The sequence below is a fragment of the Podarcis bocagei genome, assembly GCF_964188305.1.
Source record: "Podarcis bocagei genome assembly, chromosome: 8".
Taxonomy (NCBI): domain Eukaryota; kingdom Metazoa; phylum Chordata; class Lepidosauria; order Squamata; family Lacertidae; genus Podarcis; species Podarcis bocagei.
The window spans coordinates 66,887,731-66,908,443 of NC_138133.1; the positions used below are offsets into that span (position 1 = coordinate 66,887,731).

The 20,713-nt window shown below is 46.2% G+C and overlaps 2 protein-coding genes across 4 annotated transcripts in view; one reads left to right on the forward strand and one right to left on the reverse strand.

The window, feature by feature from the left end:
- VIRMA (vir like m6A methyltransferase associated) overlaps positions 1–2,906 on the reverse strand; it is a 33,402-nt gene extending 30,496 nt beyond the window's left edge. For both annotated transcript variants that reach the window (XM_081204311.1, XM_081204310.1), the window contains exon 1: positions 2,811–2,906. In XM_081204311.1, coding sequence (XP_081060437.1) covers positions 2,811–2,873 — 63 coding nt within the window. In that variant the 5' untranslated portion in view covers positions 2,874–2,906. The remainder of the gene's footprint in view (positions 1–2,810) is intronic.
- A 6,739-nt stretch (positions 2,907–9,645) lies between these two features.
- The window catches only part of ESRP1 (epithelial splicing regulatory protein 1), a 38,066-nt gene continuing 26,998 nt past the window's right edge, over positions 9,646–20,713 (forward strand). The window contains exons 1-4 of one of the 2 annotated variants that reach the window (XM_081205698.1): positions 9,646–9,891; positions 10,795–10,923; positions 14,685–14,798; positions 17,921–18,035. In XM_081205698.1, the coding sequence (XP_081061824.1) occupies positions 9,760–9,891; positions 10,795–10,923; positions 14,685–14,798; positions 17,921–18,035 (490 nt within the window). In that variant the 5' untranslated portion in view covers positions 9,646–9,759. The remainder of the gene's footprint in view (positions 9,892–10,794; positions 10,924–14,684; positions 14,799–17,920; positions 18,036–20,713) is intronic. The other variant, XM_081205699.1, reaches the window with a different exon arrangement.

Consider the following 20,713-nt stretch of genomic DNA (forward strand, 5'->3'; position numbering starts at 1 on the left):
CATGCATCCCATACTGAGATGCATTGCAATATTCTTTTTATATACAGTAAGTCTCTAAACTATCTTTCACTCACTTCACACAACCACAGCCTAAGGCATTATCTGGGCTGCTGTGATGTCATGGAATATTAACAACTACTACAGGAAGGGCTGGTCAAACATTGCTGTTAAAAAATGAATGTTCAATGTTCTCAGAGACAGAAAAAGCTATATTCTGACATCAGGTAACTGAGGTGCAGGAAGAGAAGATGAACCAAGAGGATGATTGGATGAACAGAAAGAATAGACAATGATCCATCAGGGAACTGAGGAACACACAAAAAGTTTGCAATGTGCTACAGGAAAGAGGAGAAAGCAAAACAAAAGGTGTATATGCTGAAAACCTGGTACAGTACTTGGCCAAAACAAAAGGAAAGCTGCATGATATTAGTGTGAAACACGGTAGTAAAAGAACAAGAAAAGCATGAAGATTTAAAGCTTCACACAATGACTCAGTCACCTATCAGTATTTTAATGTAAATTTAATGGCCATAGCATGCCTTTATAAAGTTACATCTTGCTACAGATGATGCAGTTAAAAAGTAACCACTACCAGAGGAAGCCTTTCACCAATTCCTTAGGCTGCCATCCTAAAAAATACAGCTGGCTGTTAAGCAAATTGTTTTAATATTTTTAAAGGTAAGTAATTTTAAGAATGGAATAAAAAAAGTCTACAACTTCTGCTGGTTTTTTGTTTGTTTTGCTCTTCTATTATTGTAATGTACACCATACAGAGGAATTTTATTGAAGGGAAGCACAGAATATTTTTTCTAAATTAATACATTTGTGGCCTATGAAGTCAAACACAACCTACTAGTGACTCTCTAACCTTCTTGTTTCCTACTTGCCCGAAAAATGGCATATTATTGATTTTAGGTGCCTTGAGCACTATTTGGTGGGAAGGCATAATACAAATGTAACGGACAAATAATATACTGAACTAACTGTCAGTATATACTGAAGTGTTGTCAACATCTGATAGATACATGTATCTGATAAGATACATGGCAAGCAAGCTGTATTCAGCTTGGAGGGTAAAAAGGAATGCCTCCACTATATGTAAGCATACTCTATATATACCCCCAGCCTTCCCCAAGGCCAGATGTTGCTTGGCTTCAGCTCCCATTTAACAGTCAGCATTTTCACAAGCATCCTCCATCTGATCTTCATAAGTCTAAGAACACTACAGTCCATCTAATGAATATTTCACTATAAGCACAAGTAGCAACTTCACATGCTCCACATTTGTTGAGTAAGCAAGTGTCTTAGTCTGTGAAGGTCAAGAGGCAAAGTTTAATATAAACTGCAGCATAAATCTGGTTATACTTGCATGATGAAATGTACTGAAATCCAAATAAATGTTCCTAACCCAACATACGGGTCATTTGGCATGCATAGACTCCCCTTTCTCCAAAAAAATAGGCATGCATACGTGTACCGGATATGTATGAAAAAATATTTGAAAATGGTTTCCAGCAGTTCACAGGCAACCAAATTTGACAAATTAATGCTAGTGTCTGTGTAGTTAGCTGCAACAGCACAAACAATAATTTGACAATATTGCTAGAACTCAGTATACCTCACCTGTATTATCATTTTCACAGAAACAATTGATATCTCACACAGGGAATAGAAGGGACTCTACCTGCTCCCTATATCTCACCAAGCCATATAACAGACTGCATTGCATACTTGTGCTTTTGGCAGATTAGAGTAGAGAAAGAGAAAGACAGTAGATGCATTCTACTTTTCACACTATCTCACAACTTAAAGAGACTCAAAAGATTTGTTTTACCCAACCTACTAGTGCAGGAGAAAAGAGTGCTGGGCCAGATTCCTATGTCAAGACAGGGGGCATCAGAAGCACAGCTACAGCAACATGCAGATAATTCAGCTGCTTGGAAAGCACGTAGTACTGGACTTTGATGGCTCTATACATTAAGAGTTTTTAACCTCTCTCATCAATAATCTCCTCTACGTAATAACATACAAATAGTGGTAAAGGGTAAAGGGACCCCTGACTATTAGGTCCAGTCGTGACCGACTCTGGGGTTGTGGCACTCATCTCGCTTTATTGGCCAAGGGAGCCAGTGTACAGCTTCCGGGTCACAAATAGGGCAATACAAATTGTCAGTAAGGCTGCACATACTTAAGATCTCCAATTAGCCTGTGATTGTTTTGACTTAAACTATTGTTGTTACTCCCACTTCAACTGGCTTTTTCTATCTCAGGGGCGGGGAACTATGGCCCTCCTGATGCTGCCGAACTGCAACTCCCATTTCCTCCCACTACTGGCTACATCGGTTGGGCTGGCATAATTTGGAATCCAACAATATTCAGAGTGGGTTATCATGGGTAATCTATGTTAGTAATTGCCACAGAGTAGCAGTTATTTCAGATCAAACAACACCTAGACAATTGACAGGCTTTTTATTTTTATTAAAGGTAAGGCATCTCATTCCTATGGTCGAAACCTCCCCCCCCCCCAAAAAAAAGTATGAAAAAGAAATATGTTTACACTTGTACATGCGTGTGAACCTCTGTACAAGACGCAGTTGCACCTACTAAAGAAGGAAACGGGTGAGAGCTGTCACCAGTTTCCTTTGTGGGGCTCGAGAGAGGAAAGGGGCTCTAGCCCCGCCCCGAGGGTCCGACCTCTCTGCATAAAATCAACCCTCGTCCCTGGAGCAAAAAAGACTAAAACTCCGCTACGCCCGTCCTCTTTGGGCGCCCGTCAAGCAGAAGGAAACGGCCCTCGCCTCCCCCGTTACCTCTGTGCTCTGGTGCTTGAAAGTGTCTAAAAACAGAAGCTCCGTTGTTGTGTCCGCCGCCATTTTCCTTCGGCGGAAGCACCTCGCCTGACACGAGAAGCACTTCCGGAGTCAAGGAGGAATGGCAGGTGGGGGAGCGCATGCGCACTAAGCTTTTTTCCAGCCGTTCGTAAAATAGATCTTTCTCAGCTGCTGCTTTTCCTCCTAAATCTGCCGCTTGGCTAAAAGCAGAACAACGTGCCTATATATCGTTGGAGAAGCAAAGGCAGCGTAGTTGTGGGGGGTGCGGTTAAGGCATGCAATGTGCCCTTACTTGGGAATAATCCCCATTAATCAAGTGCGTTGTTTCAGAGTCATCTTTCTACGTGGGATCGGGGTTTAGACCTCTGCAGCCTTACTTGGGAGTAAGAAGCATTTGGTACAGGGAGAGCGCCTTCCGAGTAAACAGGGCATCCAGCTGCGGAAGTTGGGTGAAGAGGAACAAAACTCCTGCACCTTTAATAATTGGGTGTTAGAGGGGATCTCAGTAGGTGTGGCTTGTTATGCTGCTACACCTGCTGAAATTCCCTCTTTCACACAATTATTAAAGGCTCAGCAGCTCTACTCTACAAATTTGTTTCATAAAATGTATATACCACTTAATTGCGGGGGTGGGTCTCAAAATGAAGTTGCATAGAATCCGCTCCTGGGAGTAAGCTCCTTTAAACAGTGAGAATTGCTTCAACTGAACCTGCATAGGATCCAACTACGCTCCTGTGCATACAGTGGTACCACAAGGTTACATACGCTTCAGGTTACAGACTCCACTAACCCAGAAATAGTGCTTCAGGTTAAGAACTTTGCTTCAGGATGAGAACAGAAATCGTGTTCCGGCGGCGCGGCAGCAGCAGGAGGCCCCATTAGCTAAAGTGGTGCTTCAGGTTAAGAACAGTTTCAGGTTAAGTACGTACCTCCGGAACGAATTAAGTACCCGGCGTACCACTGTACTTGTGTCTGAGTAAACAGCGATACGTGCTTCTAAATGTGTGTAGACTTGCTGAAAGTACGTAATTCTATAATCCTCAAACCATTGAACGTTGACAATAACAAGAGCGCCACATCGCAGGCAAACTATGATGTGATAAACATTTATTTACAACCATACTGCTTATAAGCCAGCCTGTACTTGTGGAAGATCTGGTAAAAGTCAGATCCAGGATTTTAAAAATGTGTCCTTTTGAATTCACATTATTATTATTATTGACAAAATATCATACCATCCACCACCACCCCTAAAAACCTACCATTAAATCACAGGCCACATCAGTCTCGGAGGACTGAATGGTATAAATCACATATCTTGTGTTTTGGGGGGCAGAAACATGGATCCAAAACCGTACTCCGTCATGCCTGACCTTGGCCATGTCGGCGGAGGCTGATGGGAGCTGGGAGCCCTATAACATCAGAATGGAGAGAAATACCCTAACTATTGCTACATCGGGATTCTCCCTAACTCCCAGAGGCCCAACAGGGATACCTGTGACTCACTTCTGAGTAGATAAGATTGTTCTGTGCAGTGGCGTAGCGTGGGGGGTGCAGGGGGGCCGGCCGCACCGGGCGCAACATCTGGGGGGTAGGGTTAGGGGGCGCAAATCCACGGGTTAGGGGGCGCAAATTACTTGCCTTGCCCCGGGTGCTGACAACCCACGCTACGCTACTGGCTCTGTGACTCTCTCCCCCGCAGCCACCCCCTTTGGGGACGGCGACTCTGGCCAGAGGCTAAGAAGGAGCTCTTCAAATCCGAAGCAGCCTCCTACGCGCAACAATCTCGCAGGCGAGCGAGCTGCAGTGCAGTGCGCAGACTCAAAATGTAAATGTTCCATTGAGAAGAGATGTTGGTAATTTTTTTATGAATGGCAGCCGGTGCAGAGACAGTTCGCCCGTAGCCGCTGTGTGCAGACAGGCAAGAATTGCCAGTCTGGAATGATTAACGATATTTTCCCTCCGTGTGTTAGTGTGTGTTCCCCATTGTTGCTTACGGTGCGAAATCATTTGCCCTGAAAAAGAGGGCGGGGAGTCCTGGAAACACGGAGCAAGTTAATTCCGAGCGCGGCGGCTCCCTCCTCCCAAACCTGATCGCCCAGTCCGGCGGCGCCACAAAGCTCCTGCTCGGGCACTGCTTCCTGCAGGCAGCTGCCCGCCCGGAACTGCGCGCACGGCTTTGCAGCAGCTGCTTCTCCAACCTTTTTTTTTGCAGAGAGCGGCAGGGCGGCAGGATGGAGCTGAAAAAAAGGCTAAAAAGTGAAATCGGACCAGGATGGGATGGGCATGGAAGGCGGGTCGTCGCGACTCGCGGCTCCTTTCTTCTGGAAATCTCATAAGCAAGTAGGAGAGCCACCAAAGAGCTCCAAAATTTGAGCACACTGTGAGGTTCTATGAAAATGGCATCTGTCTGAAATCAGTGGCCAAAGCACGCACCACCACCACCCCTTCAAAAAAAGGGGGGGACAATGTGCTCCGTATTAACATGAAAAGGAAATATATATAAGCCAGCAACCCTGTCTTGAAACAGGCCACAGGGGGGTAAGACTATTCCCACGCAAAATACTCTCTTCCTCCGCCCTCGCCTTTTCCTGGTTTTGTTTTGCGCTCTGCTGGTGAGTCTGTAGCGCGCAAATCTCAGGCACTCCGCAAAAAAAAATTAATGCTCTTGTGCCATCATCATGTGGGAAGAGACCTACCACGCCAAGTTGGTTGTCGAACTTGTCTCCGCCTTGCCATTCCCTAGAAACAAAAAAAGCTGCCTTATTCCGAGTCGGAACAATGGATCGATCTAGAGATGCGCCCAGACTCACAGGGTTTCTCCACGGTTTCTCCACATCTACTTGGGGATGTTGGGAATTGAACCTGGGGAACCTCCTGCATGTGACCCTTCTCCATTGTTTCCGAATAAGCGTCTGGAACTATTATTAATATTACATTTATTGGTCGCTTTTTTGCCACGGCGACTCAAAGCGACTTTTGAGCAAACAAACACACACAATGGGATGGGACTATAAACCCGCATTCAGTTCAATAGTAGGTATTCTAAGGCTGAAATCCTATGGCCACTTTATTGGGAGTAAACCCCGTTAAACTCAAAGGGACTTAACCTTTGGGTAGGATTGCACTGCAAGTGCTCAGGATTTGGGGTTGTTTTTCACAGAAGCAAAGAATAGGGAAGGGACCCCAAGGGTCATCTAGTCCAACCCCCTGCAATGCAGGAATCGCAAGTGGATCATACATGACAGACTGTGCCAGCCATCTGTTTTAGGGCACTGTGTGTTCTCAATTTATGTTTTGTCATTTTCTGCTTCATTAAGCCGCCCAGAGAAAGGTGTTACTGTCCAGCCTTCTATAAAAATAAGAAACCACGCTTAATTCGGAAGTAGCTCCCAATGGTGTGAACATAAGGCTCTTGTAGTGGGGTCGGAGAATTGGAACCTTGGAGACCAGGGTTCAAATCTGCAGGTAGCCATGAATGTCAATGTGTGACTTGGGAATAGTTGATGTGAGGAGTAGAGGAGAATATTGTACGCCAATATTTGGAGGAAATAGGGATTTAACTGTAATAATATTAATAATAATAATAATAATAATAATAATAATAATAATAATAATAATCACTTCCTTGCTCAGAAGTAAGTCCCGCTACTATCAATGGAGTTTCCTTCCTCTAGGAAATGTGCAAAGAATTGCCTCCCGAATCCACGCGTGTTCCTGGAAAATCAGTCACAGGGGACTCACTCTTAGTGAAGAGCGCAGCTTATTGAGGCTTACTTCCTGGTAAGTATGCTATAGATTTGCTCAGTCCATCAGTCCCAGTCGATTCGGTTTCTCACCCCCATGGTCACCATCCTCTCTGTCTAGCAGATTCGGAATGAAATGTCTCCGCAACAGTTGTTTTGAATTGTTTTCTTTTGACCTCAAGCACTCGGAAAACATCTGTCAAAATCTTTCTATCATTTATAGTTTTAGTTAAGTATTCTTATTTATCTACTTGATTTGGGAAGGCAGCTGCACCCATGGCGGACTCTTCAAACTGCTAGCAGCCTGTCAAATCGCTCCGCAGGAAACCAACGCTACCCACGGGACAGCTGTTCATCTCCAATAGTTTATTCCGCAGCTTCGGGCGGTTTCTTGGGCTGCCAAGGCTGCCACAGAGGAACTATTTCCAGCTTCTTGAAAATCTATACAGGCTTCTAGGAAGTCCTTTTGGGTCCCCAGCTGTTGATGGACGACTCCCATCAAGCCTGCCCGCTGGTATTGCTACCTAGGGAGGGTGGGAGTTGCAGCCCAACACTAGCCAGGGACCCCAGGTTGACCCTAGGGCGGCAGCGAGCTATAGTATCCACCGAGCGAGGGAGCGCGCGATCCAAATTCTAGAGATCTTGCGCGCACCGGGCCAAGATGATCCTGAAAGGAGCTGCTGGTTTCCCCGCTGCACCCAGGGATGGATCCTTTCCCCACCGCTGATGCCCGGAGATGAATCGGTCTTTCCATAACCTGGAGCGCAGGGCATCTCAAGGGCAGAGTTAAAAGAACCAGAGAATTTCAGAGGTGTAAGGAAACCTGAGGGTCATCTAGCCCACCCCCTGCAATGCAATATTCCCCTCCCCATATTTTTTTTCAAAGGAGGGGGGGAGTAGTAGCAGGTGGGAGGGGACAGATCATATCCTTCAAGGTTATGAAAACCAAGCCTTAGAGGAGCGCTGAGAGGAGAGATGATAGCTATTTGCAAATATCTTCAGGAGGGTAGAACTGGAACTCAGGGCTTCAGGTTTCAAGAAAGGAAATTCCGACTGAACATACGGGAGGGAAAACACTTTCTGGCAGTAAGAGCTGTTCAATCAGTGGAACAGTCTCCCTCGCGAGGTTGTAGACTCTCCGTCTTGGGAGGTTTTAAAGCAGAGGTTGGATAAGCCATCTGTCATGGATGCTCCAGCTGAGATTTCTGCATTGCAGGGGGTTGGACTAGATGACTCTCGGGTCCCTTCCAACTTTACGATTCTATGAAGATGAAACCTGGATTGGTCAGACCAATGGGTATAATCGTGGGAAGGAGGAATATTTATGTCTAAACGGATAGATCCGTACATATATTTTTGTTGTTGCGGGAGGGGGGGACCATAGCCGCAGAGGACGCAGATCACATCCTTTGTGTGCAGAAGGTCCCCGGTCAAATTCCCAGTCTCGCGGGGCAGGACTGGAAAACGTCCCCTGTTGAGATGCTGCCCGTCAGTGTCAACGGGACTGGGCTCGGTATAAGGCAGCTTCCTGCGTCCTTAAAACGGCTGTGGAGCAACAGGGAACTAGCCTCTGCTCCAACTTTTTTGCACGACAGCCCTTCATATATTTGGAGGCAGTTCTCCTTTAACGTTGCTTGACTATATTGTTTCTCGGATCCTCACCAATCTGGGCGGTCGCCTCTTCTCTGTCTGGCCGATCTCTGCCATCCTTTCAGATTCCATTTTCTGACACCACTCGGTATGTTCCGTTGTGCGTGTCCTTCCGTTATCCTTGGCACCCAAACAAGAAGCCTGACCTTGTGCCTGTTTACTTGGAAGTAAGCCTCACAGGGCTCCTTTCCAAATGCACTGCAGCCAAATACAACCTTTATTAGTAGGCTAGTCATAGACAGTTAGTGGCTGGTGCATTTGTTAAAGGGAAGTCCTTGGTTCAAGTGTTACTTCTGCCATGAGCTCACCAGGTGAGTCCTAAACAAGGCCGCCGCCCCCCAAGCCTTCAAACACTCTCATCCTCTATACGGGGAAGAACGCTGACCTACCTGTCAGGGTTGTTGGAAGGATCACAACCAGGTAACGCACGTGAAATGCTTTGAACAATGCCCGTGATGGATTACTGTTATTAATGTTTTGCTAATGACTACTACTACTACTTGCATTTATATCCCACCGTTCCTCCAAGGAGCTCAAGGCGGCACAGTTCTCCACCCCAATTTATTTTCAGAACAACCCTGAGAGGTCGGTTAGGCTGAGAGTGACTGGTCCAAGATGACCCAGTGACCTTCATGCCCTTTTGTTTCCCAGGTCCTATTAATAATATTTTTAAATTTATCAGAAGATGATCCCAGGCCGGTTCACAAAAGGAAAACACAAAATGAGAATGCGAAACACACAATAAAGCAAAGCAAACCAATAACGCCTCTAGTCCTAGCCCAACACTCTTCCCACTACACCACACTCTCAGCTTTGTAAAATACATAAAACCAACACAGCACTTTATTTCTTTATTTTGCAGCTCCATACAAAGAAAGAATAAAAAGGCTCTGCTGTGGAGGTGAGCCGGCCAGCCTTTTCCGGGACTTCCACACTCACGATCGCGTGCGCCTTCGTCTCAGGCAGGTGTCCCCTGGCGCCTCTCCTGGGCTCAATCTCCGTCCCTCGGTTAAAGCCCCTCGGCCTGCTCCCCTGACCCGCCCTCGCCTCCCCCCCCCGCCCGGTTGCCACGTCCCTTGCGGGGAGAGAAGCCAATGGGCGGCCTCCCTCAGGTGTGTCTCTCTCACCTGCACCACGTGGGGCGGAGGAAGGGGCAGGTACAGCCACATCCCCAAACAGCCCCGGCCCGCAGCCATTTGCGCGCCTCGCAGGGGTGTAGCCCGCCCTGCGCTGCGGAATTGGCTCCTGTTGCAATTAAGCTACAAAAAGAGGCCGCGTGGGGCAGGCGCCTCCCCCCACGCCCCCGCTCTCCTAAAAGCAGGTGCGGGGCAGGGACTGAGGGAGAGCTGAGGTGGCTGGAGGTGTAGGGTTGGGAAGGGGGTAGTATTGCTCCCCTGCACAGGAGAGGAGGAGGAGGAGGAGGGCGGCTTGGGGGGTGGCTGGGTTGGGGGGCTGGCTGGGCTGGTTTTGCCAAAAGTTTGGTGAAGGTCCTTCTTCCCGCCCCTCCCTCTGTGGGGCTCATCCCCGTCGGCATGACGACGTCTCCGGGCTACCTGGTCATCCTGTTCGGGACTACCGCCGGAGCCAACGGGGCTCGGCTGGGCTCCGATGAGAGAGAGTTGATCCAGCTGCTGTGGAAGGTGGTGGATCTGACCAATAAGAAGGTACTCCGCTTTCCTTTTTTGTTTTCTGCGTTAAAAAGTGTGGGCAGGAACTTTTGTGCCCTCGGCAAAACCGAGGTGGGTCGGAATTAAAGCTGTGTACACCATCTATTTAATACCCCCCAAATCCCATTGGGAACTGCAGTTCACCTCTCACCGAGCTACAGTTCCCAGCATCCTTAAACTTCTGTTCCCAGGATTCCTTTTTTGGTGTGGGGGGTGCTTTAAATGTGTGAACGCAGCCCAGCTCCCATCCAGTGCACGGTTATTTGGGAGTAAATCCAATTAGATTCCATGGGTTTTACCTCTTGAGTTGTTAGTGGGGTGTTCTATTTTTAAATATATATATATGCATGGATTTTGACCGTAAAGGTGTTTGAAAAGAAACTAGACTGCCCCAATAAACCCTTCCGGCTTAAGGAGTGTGCTCGAGGGGTTGTTCAGGCCCGGAGCGGTGCTGCTGGAGCCAGCCTGGCGTCAGAACGCTGCGAGCCCCGACTTCGGATCTCGGCCGGGCCGCGTGTAAACTCTCCGCGTGGTCCCAGTGACTGCCAAGGAGCTTGAAAGCAAGGCTCGATTTGTGCCCCGCGCGCCCTGGGTGACTCAGAAACCCGACGGAACCGGCCTGCACGTGTCTACTCGGAAGTAAACCCTTCCTTACTCTCCCAGATAAGCGGCCGCAGTGTAAACAAACGCTCGAAGAAACGAGGGCCTTGACTTCCAGAGGCTTGGGCCTACATGGGTCAAAGAGCCCGGCGCTGGCCCAGGTTAGATCCGGTTTACCAGCAACCAGCTTGGTCTGTCTTATCTGGGAATGCCTGCAGGGCAGACCTTGGGTTGGAAGGATTTATCTCTTCCTTTTGCCTTCCCCCTCTTCTCCCCGACCCCTCCCTTAATTCCATGGAGTTGGGAAATCTGCATGAGGAGTTGATCGGGCCCGATCACTTGGAGCTGACGGACGAGTGCAAAGAAGAAACCGGCCTCGCCGAGGACCGCCTGGCGCTCGCCCCGCAGCTGGAGCAAGCTCTGAGACAGGTAAGCTAGGCTGGGTCGTGGGAATCGGGTGCATGCAGGTTAAAAGGGGGAGAAGTGCTAAGAAGACGCTCCATTTCTCTTCAGGGATGGGTTGGGCTTGTTTTGGGAGGGGAGGGAAAGCTGAGTCACCGCAGAAGGAGCAGGAAAAAGTCGACCTTCCTCGCCCACGTGTGCCTAAGGAAGACAGGAGATGGCTTTAGACTGTTTTTCTGGTGTTTTAAAGCTCCATGGCCTTGACATTTGTGTGCACGCTTGCAAGTAAAGCCAGGAGGATGGCTGTTGCTGCTGTAGAGGCATCACTTCAAAATAGGAGCACAGAAATCTGCCTTGCTCTGAGCAAAAACATGTGTCCATTTTGCTCAGTATTGTCTACTCAGACTGGCAGCAGCTCTCCAGATTTTCAGGTAGCAGCTTTTCTCCAGCCCTGCCTAGGGGCATCAGAGATTGAACCTGGGACTTCCTGCATGCAAGGCAGATGCTCTATCACTGAGCTGTGGTCCATCCCCAACTGCTCCACAGTGACACTTACTCCCAGATAAACGTGGCTAGAAATGGCAGCCTTGAAAGGAAGGTGGACCCTGTGATTTCCCTACTGCTGGGTCAGAAAAACCCAATTCAGAGTTGGCACACTTCCTTTCCACCTTGTTTACTCAATTCTGTCATTCCATAAGTCTGTGGTTTGTTTTTGGAGTTGAGTAGAGGAAAGACCCGAAGAGTGGGTGCAGTAAATTAGGTCTCTCTAAAGTTGCTGGTCACTACTAGTCACTTCCACACAAGCTGGTGGAGGCCACATCTGACTAGCAAATATATTAAACTCCCCCCCCCCCAGCTGGCTAACTGATAATTTAGCAATTACACCTTTCTCTAGGGACGCGGGTGACACTGTGGTCTAAACCACAGAGCTTAGGGCTTTCTGATCAGAAGGTGGCACTGTGGGTTAAACCACTGAGCCTAGGGGTTGCCGATCGGGAGGTCTGAGGTTCGAATCCCTGCAACGGGGTGAGCTCCCTTTGCTCGGTCCCAGCTCCTGCCCACCTAGCAGTTCGAAAGCACACAGTGCTAGTAGATACATAGGTACCGCTCTGGTGGGAAGGTAAACAGCGTTTCTGTGCACTACTCTGGTTTCGCCAGAAGCAGGTTAGTTATGCTGGCCACATGACCCGGAAAAGCTGTCTGCGGACAAACACTGGCTCCCTCGGCCAGTAAAACGAGATGAGCACCGCAACCCCAGAGTCGTTCGCAACTGGACTTAACTGTCAGGGGTCCCTTTACCTTTACTTTTTTACCTTTCTCTAACGAGGAGGGAACTGCAAGCATACAACTGCCTACAAGGTCTTTCCAAAATAGATAAGAGGTTAAATAATAACTCAAGTTACTAAACAAATTTATATGCCCTCATGTGGAACAATGGGCACATTTTCCCTTATTGGTGGATTTTAAGAAGCGTTTGGGTGTGTGGTGAATCATAGAATAAATGATGTGCAAGTATTGTAAGGGGAAAAAATGACTGTGGAGCCAAGCCCTTGGCGTGCCATGTTAGGGGCAATATTGTGCTGCTTGTACAAAAAGTTAGATGAAGAACCTTTTTTAAAATCGTGTTGTTAGAGAGTTATGAAACCCTACAGATGGGCTAATCCTACCATGAGGCAGAGTGAGCCTCCAAACAATTGCTGGGGATGCAGGGAGTGGCCGTTCTTCTTGAGCCAGCTGGGATAGCTCAGTTGGTAGACCATTGAGACTCTTTTTAAGAGTTATGGGTTCAAAGCTTACATTGGGAAAAAGATTCTTGCATTGCAGGGGGTTGGACTAGACGACACTTGTGTTCCCTTCCAATTCTATGCTTTTATGATTGAGCAGCTATTTGCAACCTTCTGAGATGGCAGCAATAACTGTACAGTCATACCTCGGGTTGAATATGCTTCATGTTGAGCGCATTCGCGTTGCGCTCTGCTGCAACCCGGAAGTAACGGAGCACTTTACTTCTGGGTTTCGCCACTCGCACATGCGCAGACGCTCAAAATGATGCCTTGTGCATGCGTAGAAGCGGTGAAAAGCTATGCACGGGTGCTCAGACCTGCCATTGCTCGTTACGTTTGCTTCTGTATGCGAACGGGGCTCCAGAACGGATCCCGTTCGCATCGCGAGGTTCCACTGTTAGAGGCAATATGTCTCTGAATACTGGTTGTTGGGAACTGCAGGTGGGCAGAGTGCTGCTGTGCTCCTGTCCTGCTTGCAGGGCGCCCACAGAGATGCTGTTGGCCACTGTGATGACAGGATGCTGGAGTAGATGGGCCATTGGCCTGATTCATTGGTGGTAGTTCTTACGTTCAGTGCTTGCGTGTTATTGATCGGATCTGGCTCTCTCACTTAATTGCCTTCTTCCAATATGTCACAGACATGCTGATTTTCCTTTGGGGGAAATCCCTGACCAAGCAAGCAGGACGAAAGGCCACCTGCCTGGCCCACGCCTTGCAGCTTTCTTCATGTGATGCATATGGGTGCCGCTGCACTGATGCATTGCATTACAGTGGTACCACTGGTTGCGAACAGGATCCGTTCCGGAGACCCGTTTGCAACATGAAAAGAGTGCAACCCACAGCAGCACGTCTGTGCACGTGTGGGTTGCGATTCACTGCTCCTGTGCACGCGCAAGACGTCATTTTGCGCTTCTGCGCATGCGTGAGCGGCGAAACCTGGAAGTAACCCTTTCCGGTACTTCTGGGTCACCGCAGGACGTTACCTGAAAGAACGTAACATGAAGCAAACGTAACATGAGGTATGACTGTACATCAGCTGTCTTGAATAAGCAGCACACTGGTGTCAATTGGACAGTGAGTGAGGGGTACTGAGGTGTTGGAGGACTGTGTGTGTGTGTGTGTGTGTGTGTATGTGTAGCATGTGGTCTAGGTCATCTTAGTCCAATCCCCTGCAATGTAGTGGAGCATTTTGTCCAAATGCCAGATTGAACCAAGATCCAGTGGTTAAGCTGGCCAGATTCTGTTTTGGGGATGACGTGAGGTTCATATTCACCTCAGGAAGCAAAGTAACTTGGGCCAACCCTGTGTAAAGATTTGCTGAAGGTTGCTCATATTTAATTGTGTATGATCAAGATGCTATAAAAAAAAAATCCTGCCTCTAGTAGAAATTGTGTGTGTGGTTTGTATTAATGGAGTCATTAGCTATTCAGACATAAAGCTCACTGCTTGACTTTGGCCAGTCACATATTCTTGCCTATCCTACATCACAGACTATTATGAGGGTAAAAAGGAGCAACACTGTGTTCTGCTCAGAGTTTTTTGGAGGAAGGGCAACCAAATCCACAGTGCAAAAAATACCTTAACAACATCTATCTAACTTGCAGCCTTGAAATACACCTAAATCTGCTGATGTTCAAATATTCTTTATTAATTTTGCTGTACCTACACTATCTCTTGAATGGTTGTTTGCTGTTGTGCATTTTTGTGATTCCTCTTGCATTTGTTAACATGTTTTTAGCAGAAGCCTATTTTGGCATTAAGTGGTATAAAAATTAATTACATTTCGTTAAATAAATAAAAACAATATTTTGGTTTGAAAGCCACTTCTGGGACTTTGTGATTGAAAAGCAGGATACAAAATAACGTAAGCAGCACTCTGATTTGGGCAGGTAGTGAATCCTACTGAAAGCATAACTGATAAAAAATATTTATCTAGTATTGCAAATTGTACTTTCAGGTTGTAAGTGGATTTTTCTTTTTCATTTTGTGTCTTGTAACTTTTAGTTTAACCAGTCTGTGAGCAATGAACTAAATATTGGTGTAGGTACCTCGTTCTGTCTCTGCACAGATGGGCAGCTTCATCTCAGGCAAGTTCTTCATCCTGAAGCTTCCAAAAAGGTAAGAAGACTAAGATTTAATTAATTCTGACCCCTTCTGACAATCAGGATATGCATGAATCTATTGCACATAGTTTTGCTTAAAATGAAGTATTTCTCGTCACATTTCCCGTTTTCTGAAATCACTGATGTACGGGGATGTGTAAAAGAAGAAAATGGTTTGTTTTTCACAGTCCAGTCTTGTTCTTTTTTTGGGGGGGGGGAGTTACAGGCCTAAGTATCCATTCTTTACATATTTCTGTTACATACCAACTGCAGTTCTTGCCTGTAATTTCTATTGAGTAGTATAATGACCCAACATGAATTTTAATGTTGAGCACAATTGCATTTTCAAAGCAAAATTGATTGTTAGATAGCATGGTTGCAAGTGTTCCCAGATCTTGCTGCCATAAACAGTATTTAAATCCTAAATGCACTTAACCTATGTACACTTAACTTTGATTAAGACTCATTGCCTTCAGTGGGATTTACATCTGAATAAAGTATGCATAGGATCAGGTTGCATATAAGAATATTCATTTTGGCTTGGACCTAATCCTTGGTTGGAAATCCCGCCAACTTTTATCTGGCTGTGATCATCTACTCTGGTAGGATCATGTTTGCAAAAATGCAGTGTACTCTACTTAGATCTTCCTCTGAAAATGGTTTGCATGTTTCATTTAAGTTATAGCTGGCATTGCAGACTTATATTGCCAGTCTTAAAAACAACTACACTTTGCTGGCTAGTGTTTGCTTCCAGGCGCATTGCAGAGTAACCTTTAAAGTACCGAACAATTTGGGACCCATGTGCTTGATGCCTACTCCAAATCAACCTGCCTGCATTTTAAGTTCATTTTCTGATGCCCTTCTTCAAATGCTTTTATCACAGGGGAGAATTGCTTCAACAGGGAGGTGGCCTATTTTTGGTACCCCAGTTGGGTACCTTTCCAGGGGGGTATGTCTGGTCTCAACCTTGTTTACTTGTAGGTGCCAGACAAAAACATTTTATTTCTGATGACTTAAATATTTTAAAACTTGACAACAACTACTGCCTGCCTATATCTACTGCTTGTTTCCTTATATTATCTATTTTGTTTTGCTTTGTGTCTTATTTTTTGTAAATTACCTTGTGTGTAAATATTACCAGTAATGCAGTGGTCGATCTTCCTTCCCAAGCAATGCTTGCTTGGAATTTATGCTGCTTCTGTATAAGAAATCTACGTATGCAGCGTTGCGTATGTACTACATCGCAGGTACACTGCATGTAGATTTCCAGCGCATGTGACAGCAATGCCAGTAAAAATCACATGTGAAGCAATTTTTACTTTGGCTGTAGCTGATGCATTTTGCTGCTTAATCTATCAGTCATCTTTTCAAGGAGATTAAATCTGTGCTCCGCACCTTTCAGATCACGTTGTTGTAGATCTTGAAATTCTGGTCGTGAACAATCTGTGCTTTCCAAGGGTTCCTAATGTTACAATAGCAAAAATACATACATGTTTTGAGTCTTGTTGGGTTTTTTGTTGCTTTCAAAAATAAGGAAGAACACCAGTAAACTCATCTTTCAACCCATTATAAAGAGAATACATATTCTCTTAGTAGTTGGGTGGGCAGTCTGGAGTTCAGCACCACCTGGAGAGCCCCACAGTTTTCATCAGCTGTGAGGCTTGAAGCAGAGGCAAAACAGAAATCAATCTGACCCAGAAGTATGCCTCTCTTTTTTTTTTTACTTTTCACTTCAGCCCACCCTCCGCTATGTAAATCAGTGCCTGAGGCAAATTGCCCTATAATAGGATCACATTGCTCTAGTGATGTGCCAACAGAGCGGGGGAGGGAATGAAGCTTTTTAGCCATGCCCAAGGTTTTAAACCATGTCAACTGCAGCTAAAATAATAATAACCCCATTCATAAATATATAGTGGTGCAATGCATTTGTCCTTTCTCAAAAAGCCTTTGGGGTTGAGTTGATATGAAACATAGCAATATACGGTACATACGTACGTGTGTGTGTGTGTGTGTGTGTGAGAGAGAGAGAGAGAGAGAGAGAGAGAGAGAGAGAGAGAGAGATGGTACTACTTATTTGATCCTCAGAGCAGTCTTTTAACTTCTATAAAATAACAGAATAATGGATGTGTGCGAAATCTGGCGTTCATTTGGGATAAGCTGCGTAGCTCGTCCATACTTCTTCTCGTGAGCATTGCAGGCTCTTCCAATCTTGCATCTTCCAATATATGCACAGGTACAAAAAATGCTGTGTGGAAGAGACTTCTCTATGTCTCTTCTATACAGCCAGGCCAAGCCAGGGTTCAGGGAGCTCAACCCTGCATATAAATTAGAGAGGAGGTTTTAAGTTGGGAGGTTCTTTATGGAAATGTTTTCCATAATAAGAGAGCTTACTGGAAAAGATGGAGAGTTTCTTGCAAGAACGGGGATCCTTTGATCCTCCAGATCTTGCTGGCCTCAGACTTCAGCATGATCAGCTGTTGGGGCTAATGGGGAAACAGCAACATCTGGAAAGCCACAGGTTCCTCATACCTGGCTTACAATTCTGAAGGAATGTGTGGGTGGTGGGTCCCCCCCCCTCTTTTGCACAAGACTGTAAATGTGGCCTGGAAGGACTATGGGAGGAATCCAACATAACACAATGGCAATTTTTCCATCAGTGCACAAGCTTTTCAGCTTGCCAGGTGGAACAATACCCCCTCTCCCCCCTCCACATGCTAGTTTGGGGGTTCTCCTAATCCCCCCATCATTTTTGGGTGTGTTGGGTGTGTACGGAGGGAGGCAAGAAGCCCCACTCTTTTAACAGGGACCCTTGCACTGGCTTCTGCTAGTGGGGCTTGTTAGTTGAATCCTGCCCTTAGTCTGAGATGATGTGTTTGCCTTTTCAAATGGGTTTTGCAAAACCTTTCTTGGCTCTGTTAATCTTCATTTTGTGAGTAATTGTGAATGGGGCACAATTTCTTATTAAAAGACACTGAGGGTGAGCTCTCACGAGGGGAAACTTAGATACCGGTAAGTGATAAAAAGTTGACTTGCAGCTTACAAAACAGTTTCCTGTAAGGCTAACTGAGCATGCTTTCAACCTGATAGTGTACAAGCTACACACCTTGACTTACTAGAACTAACATGCCATTTTTGCAGAACATCTTGTTGTCTGAATGTTTCTACTCATTTTTTGATCTGCGGAAGGAATTCAAGAAATGTTGTCCTGGCTCACCTGAAATCGACAAATTAGATGCTAAAGCCATGGCGGAATGTATCCTTTTAAAATAAATGAAGTGTTAAGAGCAGTGCAAGTTTAATCTTTAGAGCGTCTGGAAGAATTGTGTTTCAGTTCAGCTTGCCTTTGAAGCTCCTTTCTTCAAGGTTCTCCTCTTTAAGACCAGTCAGAGTGTCCTTGGAGGCAGAAACACTCTCTGGTTCTTGAATGTTGCAATTTCTGATGTTAGATTTTTGCTAGAAGACCACATCGTGTTTGCTACAACAGACTTGGCACAGGTACCCCTCTACTCTATCATTTCCAAGGTTTACCCTTGGAAGTTAGAGCAGATTCTCTCTCCCGGCTTTTGTGTTATTTGCACACAATTCTGCCTGGCAGGGTGTATTGTGATTAGTTGCAGAGCTTAATCAGACCCCTATCAACCACTGGGGCTGGGACTGAGGGGAGGAAGGGGGACTGTTCTTGGGTTTCTCCACAGTAGTGTTCTTAATTACACCACTATTGCAAGCACAACGTTATGCTGCTTGGTTGCTCTGTGGACTTCTCTACCTGAGTTAGTCTAGCAACATCTAGAGGGCCACAGGTTGACTACCCCTGCCCTGTGCAGGTTGGTTCTTTGGGTTCCACTGCCCTGGGGATTTGGAACCTCTGAATTTCATCCCCAGCCAGCATGAGCTGGGGATAAGGGATCATGCTATTGTTAAATCTTCTTTGGTTACCTCACTGTGAAATTTCGACTGTAAAGGGGGGAAGCAAATGAGGAGAGCACATTTTGAGCTGGAAAAAAATCAGAGGGGAATTTTTCAGTTTCTGATTCAGCCACCTGCAGCTTCTTTTCATTTTTTCTTTTAAAAAAGGAAAGGTTGGGAAATAGTTAAAATGCGTCAGCCATGGGACATCTAATCCAACCCTCCAAGGTCTCTCTTGCTTTGCCATCTGCCATTTCTTTTGAGTGGAAAGCATAACTAGCCTTCCTGTCAGACTCATGCAGAGGTTTGGTATCATGCGCACCACACAACCCAAACTGAAGCTTTTTAATCGGTTGTAAAAGTAACTTAACAAAGGGGCCAGTGGTAGGTGGTGGTTTGGGGAGGCAGTGCTCACCTGCTGGTGCTGCTTACCAGGAGGCCGGGACGAGGTGGTGGGAAGGTCAGTGTGGTGCCTATGCTGTGGCAGAGCCAGTCAGCTGGTGGGAGGTCAGGTACACTGCTGCTGTACCACCACCGCCAGGCCATCTACTACTGAATGAGGCCCATGTATCCGAGCCACTGTGGTGTAGTGGTTAGAGTGCTGGACTAGGACTTGGGAGATCAGGGTTCAAATCCCCACTCAGCCATGAAGCCCACTTGGTTGACTTTGGACCAGTTACTATCTTTCTGCCTCTTTTCTCACCTCGAGCTCCTTTGAGAAAAGGTGGGATATAAATTTAATAAAACATTAGCCTTAAATGTTATTCGACGATAGTTACTACAAGCACCCTACTGTTGCGTCTGAAGCCACAGCTTTCTCACCTTGTGGTGGTCTTCTCTGAAGCTTTCCATTACTTTTATTTATCAACTTTATACAGTATCCTGGCCTTCCTCCCAAAGGAGCCTAAATACAGGATTTCAAACAAGATCTAACTAACATCAAGTCCTTTTCCTTTCTAGTGTATTGGCAGCAATGCTCCTGTTAAGATACGACATTGGCTTTTTGTGCTGCAGCATCACCTTGCTGACTCAAGTTCCCTTGGTCCATTACAACTCATGTGCCAGCCTTAGTTGCCCATCATGTTATGTAGCCATAAATGATAAGGCATCAACTTGTGGGTTTATCAGCCTAGTTCTTCGGTCTGAGATCTTCCCACCACGCTGACCAACGAGCTAGGGAACTGACTGTTCCAACTTAGATCCTAAAGTGGCCCTGTGTTTTACAGCTATCTGCTTGCATTCCCTGCCCCTGCTTCAGTTCATCGCCGTTCTCCACTTGCAAAGCTTGCTCAGCTAGTTTCTGGTTGCAGATGCCTCAAGGGTGGAGTGAATCAGGCTTGCATGGCTGCCCATAAATCATGTGCCTTTGGAGGATACATTCTGCTGTTCCCTTAACAGTCAGACATGCAGAAATCATTACATGGCCAATATGAGTATACTTGCAACACGAAATGCCCACATGACTTGTTTGGGTCAAGGCTTTTGAAATTCCATTCAAATGTTTGAAGGAAATAGTTTCATCCTCCCAGCACTGTGCCACTTAGGAAACAGGCTGGGGCAGTAGCCTTCAGTTGGAATGTAAAATTATACAAGATGATGGTGATAATTTTATTATTCGTACCCCACCCATCCGACTGGGTTGCCCCAGCCACTCTGGGCAGCTTCCAACAGATATAAAAACTTCCCTATACAGTGGTACCTTGGTTTACAACCATGATCCGTTCCGGAGGTCCGTTTGTAAACCAAAACAGGTTGTAACCCAAGGCGCGCTTTCACCAATGGGGCCTCCAAAAAAAATTGTTTGTGATCCAAAAAAAGGTTGCAAACCAGGACACACACTTCCGGGCTTGACGTGTTTGTAATCCAAAACATATGCAGACCAAGACGTATGCAAACCAAGGTACCACTGTACTGTACAGGAAAATTATTTGATTATTTATTTATTGCATTTATATCTCACTGTTTTTCCAAGGAGCTGAAGGTGGCATAGATGGTTCATCCCCCACATCAACCATCATAATCTTC